At 66.4% G+C, this 4,834-nt stretch overlaps 1 protein-coding gene across 1 annotated transcript; it reads right to left on the bottom strand.

The window, feature by feature from the left end:
* Positions 1-6: 6 nt before the first annotated feature.
* On the bottom strand, positions 7-3,887 carry LOC121151448 (ion channel TACAN). Its single transcript, XM_040972829.1, has 12 exons — positions 3,736-3,887; positions 2,519-2,637; positions 2,292-2,408; positions 1,474-1,533; positions 1,261-1,356; positions 1,088-1,177; positions 939-1,004; positions 783-844; positions 600-692; positions 455-519; positions 296-364; positions 7-215 (listed from the first exon to the last, which is right to left on the bottom strand). The coding sequence occupies exons 1-12, from the start codon at positions 3,814-3,816 to the stop codon at positions 102-104; spliced, it is 1,032 nt and encodes a 343-aa protein (XP_040828763.1). The 5' UTR covers positions 3,817-3,887; the 3' UTR covers positions 7-101.
* Positions 3,888-4,834: the final 947 nt, after the last annotated feature.

Here is a 4,834-nt window from a genome sequence, read left to right on the forward strand (position 1 = left end):
GTGCTCTTGGCTTAAGTCCTGTTCATTTCCTGGGCGGCCCGGGGAACACAAGGAGCTCTCTCGCTGCCTTTATTGGGACATAGCCCAGGGCAGACCCCGCGTCAGTCCCGCTTGCTTCCCCGACGCTGGCTGTGGAACTTCTGGTGTACAACCCGCAGGGTGGTGAAGAAGTTGCCGAGGAAGAGGAGGAGGAAGGGGAAGCCACACATGAGCACCTGGGGGAGGAGGGGGGTTAGGGGGTTGGGGCAAGAGCAGGGCCTGCCAGCTGTGCCCCCCACCCCAGGGCCAGGCTCACCTGCCACTCCTTGCACTGAGGGTCCTGGGCCAGCTGGAACAAGGTCAGCGCGTTGAAGAGCTGCCAGAACTGTGGGGAACAGAGGCTGCGCTCAGGGAACAGGGCCCAGTGCCGGGGCAGAGGAAGGAGGGCGGGCGGGCACAGATGGGCAGGACTCACGTGTCCGAAGAAAAGGAAAGGCAGCAGGAAGGTGAGGCCACGCCACATCCAGGACTGGAAGCCCTCTGTGGGGACAAGGGCACAGTGACCGCCAGCCAGCCACAGCAGTGGGCAAGGGAGCAACCGTGTTCGCTGGCTCGCTCACCCACGGTCAGGTCCATCGTGTGCCTCTCGCCCAGCGCCCGCAGGCGGTACAGGCAGCCGCTTTGGTAGTAGTACTGCAGGAACTGCACGAAACCTGCAGGGGACGCTGGTGAGCTGCAGCACCAGGCATCACCCCCCCACACACACACACACACCCCCGCCAGGGGACCTCCAAGACACTCACTCTGGTACATAGAGAAGGACAGAAATTGATTCCTAAACTTCTGGTACATGAGGCCGTCAGGCCTGAGGAGAAAGCAGGAGGGAGGGTTTGGGGGTGCTGCCCTCCCCCCCCACACACCGCTACCACCTACCTCCCACAGAGGACCCCAGCACTCACCACGTGAGCATGACTCCCGACAGGAAGGTGGACACATAGTGATGGAAGACCCACCAGCCCTTGATCCTGCAGCAGGGAGCCACGGTCAGGGTCAGGCGGTCGCGCCCTCAGCAGGCGGCCCGGGGAGGGGGGGCTCCCGCCCTGCGCACCGCGAGCCGTTGCTGATGAGGATGTTCTCGCGGATGGTGAGCGTGCAGTAGTACCAGACCAGCAGGAAGTTGAAGGCCGCGTCGGTCACCCTGGGTGGGCGGGAGGACGGGGTGGGCGCCCGGAGCAGGGGCAGGACCCGCCACCAGGCCACCGCAGCCAGACACCCACCCACCTGGAGTTGAACAGGAAACGGCAGGTGAAGGAGATGAGGATGAGGATGATGGTGAGGTAGAGTTTGAACTTCTCATACTCATCTTTGTAGGCAAATCTGGGGGGGGGGGGGGGTGGTGGCAAGTGCTGCTGGGAGGGGCTGGGAGGACCCACCGCACCATGCCCTCTCCCCTGACACTGAGGGGGCAGGAGCCCGGCCCGGGCAGCGAGTTACTTAGCCTGCTTGCTCAGGAGGGTCACGTTCACGTTGCCCAGGACCAGGCTCAGATACAACCTGGGGGACAGGGCAGGTGGAGAGGAGTCACGCGCAGGCCAAGCGGCACAGCCCCCACTCCCCAGTGTGCTGGGCTCCCATCTCTGCCCCTCCACCTGCTGGCCACACGCCCATAGCTTTGGTGGCTGTTGCAGCCTTTCTCCCCTGCCTGTTCTGGGATGCTGACCAGGAACCGGGTGGCACCTTCCACTTTTCTCCTCCTGCGACCACCTCAGGGCCTCGCTGCCCCTGCCCCCCAGGGAGATTAATGGCCCTGTGCCCCAACTCCAAGAACCCCAGGCTTCCATCACTGCAGCCTGCACACCCTCAGCCACCCTCTCGACCTCCCAGCCCGGAGACCTGGGCAGTGGGACTGCAGCCCCAGCCCTGGACGGCACCTTGAGGCTCTTCCATCATAGAGCAACCCCCGCCCCAGGCCTGCACCGTGTCTCCCACAGCCACGTTCTCATGGACAGGTCACCATCACCACTGCCCACTCGGTTACCCTAACCTACCCAAGGACTCACTGCAAAGAGTCATTTGGTCCAGCAGTGGCCGCTCACGTGAGGGCTCGCTCTCACACTACCGTGTGTGCCATGGGCCCCCCACATGTCTCCCAGCCAGGGGTCGCATGTGGTGCCAGCAGCTGGGCTCTGAGGGCAGCCTGGTGCCGCCTCCCACCTCCGAGGGCACCTACTCCTGCCCCCCCATCCTGCAAGGCTCACTCTGCACCCTGGGTGGGCCGAGGTGGGGGCTCTGGGTGGGGATGGGAGCCTCACCCGTTCTTCTTGGGCAGGTAGGCCTCCATGTCAAAGAAGAGGCCCTGGCGCTCTTTCAGCTGGCTCTCGAGCTCATGCGCGGCCTGTGCGGCCTCTGATGGGAGGGAGGCTTTGCATCTGCAGGGGGGCCAGAGTCAGAGCAGGGTTCCCAGTGCCCCCCAACACCCTGCCCAGGGTCACACACTCCCCCTAGCCTAGCCCAGCCTGCAGCCAGCGGGAGCCCTTACTTCTTCAGGACGAGGCCCAGCTCCTGCAGCCGCTTCTTCTGCCGGGAGATGGAGCTGGCGCAGGTAGCCTGTAGCTTGCTGAGCTCCTCCAGCTTCAGGCGGTACAGCCGGTGCGTCTCCTGGGGGCCGGGCCGCAATCAGGCTGGTGCAGGGCGTGAGCTGGCCCAGGCTCCGTAGGTAGCGCTCAGAGAGCTACTCAGGGCTGTCCCTCAGGGGTCAGGCTCCCAGGTGACCCCGCACAGTTACTGGCACCAGTTCCCTGGCATGTTATTTTGTCCAGCCACCCCCATCAGACCCCTCGGGGGCCACCTTCTGGACGCCCTTGACAACCCTCACCCCTTTAGCCTGCAAAAATGGGGAGAGGAGGGAGCCAAGCCCGACGCCTTCTTCCCAGGTTAAAGGTCATCAGTTTCTTAGAACACCCCCACGTGTGGGCACCTTTGACCCGCGACTTCCGCAGCACTTTGCCCAGGTGGGTGAGTGTAGACGGCGCAGCCCAGGGCCTAGGCAGGGTTGTCACGGGCAGCCGGGCCAAGAGCCTGGGTCAGGATTCCCCAGTGATGCACGAAGCCGGGCCCAGGGCCAGGTTTCCAGAAAAGTGCTGGGCGTTCTCTCCCTAGCTGCTTCTCCCACCCAGGAGGGGCTAGCCAGCCACCACCTCTGGGGCTCTGCAGGGAAGCCCACGCCAGCCAGCCAGCCGCCTGCTGGCTTCCCGCAGGACCCGGGATACCACAACCCCAGCAAGTCCCTGCTGGGTCCCATCCCGCCCTCTTCTCAGCTTTTTCTCCTCCCAGGGACAACCTGGGCTGCTGAACCTCCCATTCCCTCGCCGCGGTGGAGGCGGTGCTGCCCCCTCTGCCCACTTGAGGACCTTCCTCCGAGCCTGGGGCGTAGGTCTCCCCAGCATCTCACATCCTAGCGGGGCCGCCGCCTTCCGGTCCGGTGACTTTCGGACTGGGGGTGCGGGAGGGCGGAGATGGCGGGGGTACCCCAAGGTCGCGGCATCAGACCCTCGCGGGAGGCCAGGGTCGCCCGGCGCGGTGGAGTGCTGCTGAGGCGGCAGCGGCCACTGGACCCGGAGAGGAGTCCGTCCAGGGACGCTGGGACCAGGGGGCCTCACCGCCCCGGCCCACAGGGTCGCGCCCCCTGACCCTTGACCCCGAGCCGGACGAGAGCGCCGGGGCTCGGGGCCAGGGGGCATCTGCGGCCGCGCTCACCTGGATGCCCTGGAAGTCCTGCTGCAGCTCCTCCCAGTCCCGCAGGCAGTCGCCCAGCGGGCCCGGGGGCGGCGGGTGCATGGCTGCCGCAGCACCTGCCCTGGGGCCCGAGCGAGGACGGAGGACGCCGCTAGCCCGGCCGGCCCGAGGCGCCTCCGCCGCCCGCTTCCGGGCCCGCGCCTCCGCCGCCAACTGGAACAGGCCCGGCGCAGGCCGCGCGCTGGCCCCGCCCCCCGGCGCGGCCAATGGGAGCCCGGGGCGGGGCGGACCCCCGGCTTCACCCCGGGGTCCCTGCAGCCCCCGACCCGGGCCACCCCGGCCGCACCTCCTCGGGGCAAGCGGGTCCCCGGCTGTGGTCCGGCTGGCAGCCAGCGGCCTCCGGGCTCACCTCCTCCGCCCTTCCTAGAACACAAGGTCCCGGGCCTTTCCAGGGGAGCTGCCCAGCGTGGCGGGAGGGCCCTCGCTGGCCCGTAGCCCTGCACTGCAGCCACCTGGGCGGGGCCCAGCCAGACCCGGTTAGCACGGCCCTTTAGGGCACAACCCACTCCCCTTGAGGCTTGCTGTCCTCTGGGGGGCTTGGGGGATTCTGGGGACCCTCCTTCCCTCCCCCTCCGCTACCCGCGGGAAAGTGTCTGTCCCACATCTGGTGAGCAGCCTAACTTCCCCACCAGTCTCCTGCCTGAATCCTTCCCAGGAACATGCATGCCTTTGGGGACCACTGCCCTCTGAGGCAGGAGTTTTCTAGAACCCTGGGTATTTGGGATGGGGTGGGGTGGGGTAGGGAGGGGTGGGGTGAACACAGGCTGGAAGAAGGGAAGGAAAATTGCCCCACATAATCAGGAGATGGGCTGGGGGAGCAACCAGGAACGCTGGGGTCAGCGCGCCTCCACACCCACGGGTGGGCACTGTGACATTCCTCTCTAGACAGTGCACCCAAGAGTGCCCGGCTGGTGTGCGGCTGGGGGGTGGGGAGCCTTGAGGTGCAGTGGGGGTAACCGGGGTCTCATCACGGGGAGCCCGAGCAGAATGTACCTGCTTTGTGGTGTCAACAAGGGGCCCCGAAGAACCAGAGCAGGAGTCTAATTTTAGGGATTCTGGT

Source organism: Ochotona curzoniae, unplaced genomic scaffold (genome assembly GCF_017591425.1).
Source record: "Ochotona curzoniae isolate NIBS_2020 unplaced genomic scaffold, NIBS_Ocur_1.0 contig_2321, whole genome shotgun sequence".
NCBI lineage: Eukaryota > Metazoa > Chordata > Mammalia > Lagomorpha > Ochotonidae > Ochotona > Ochotona curzoniae.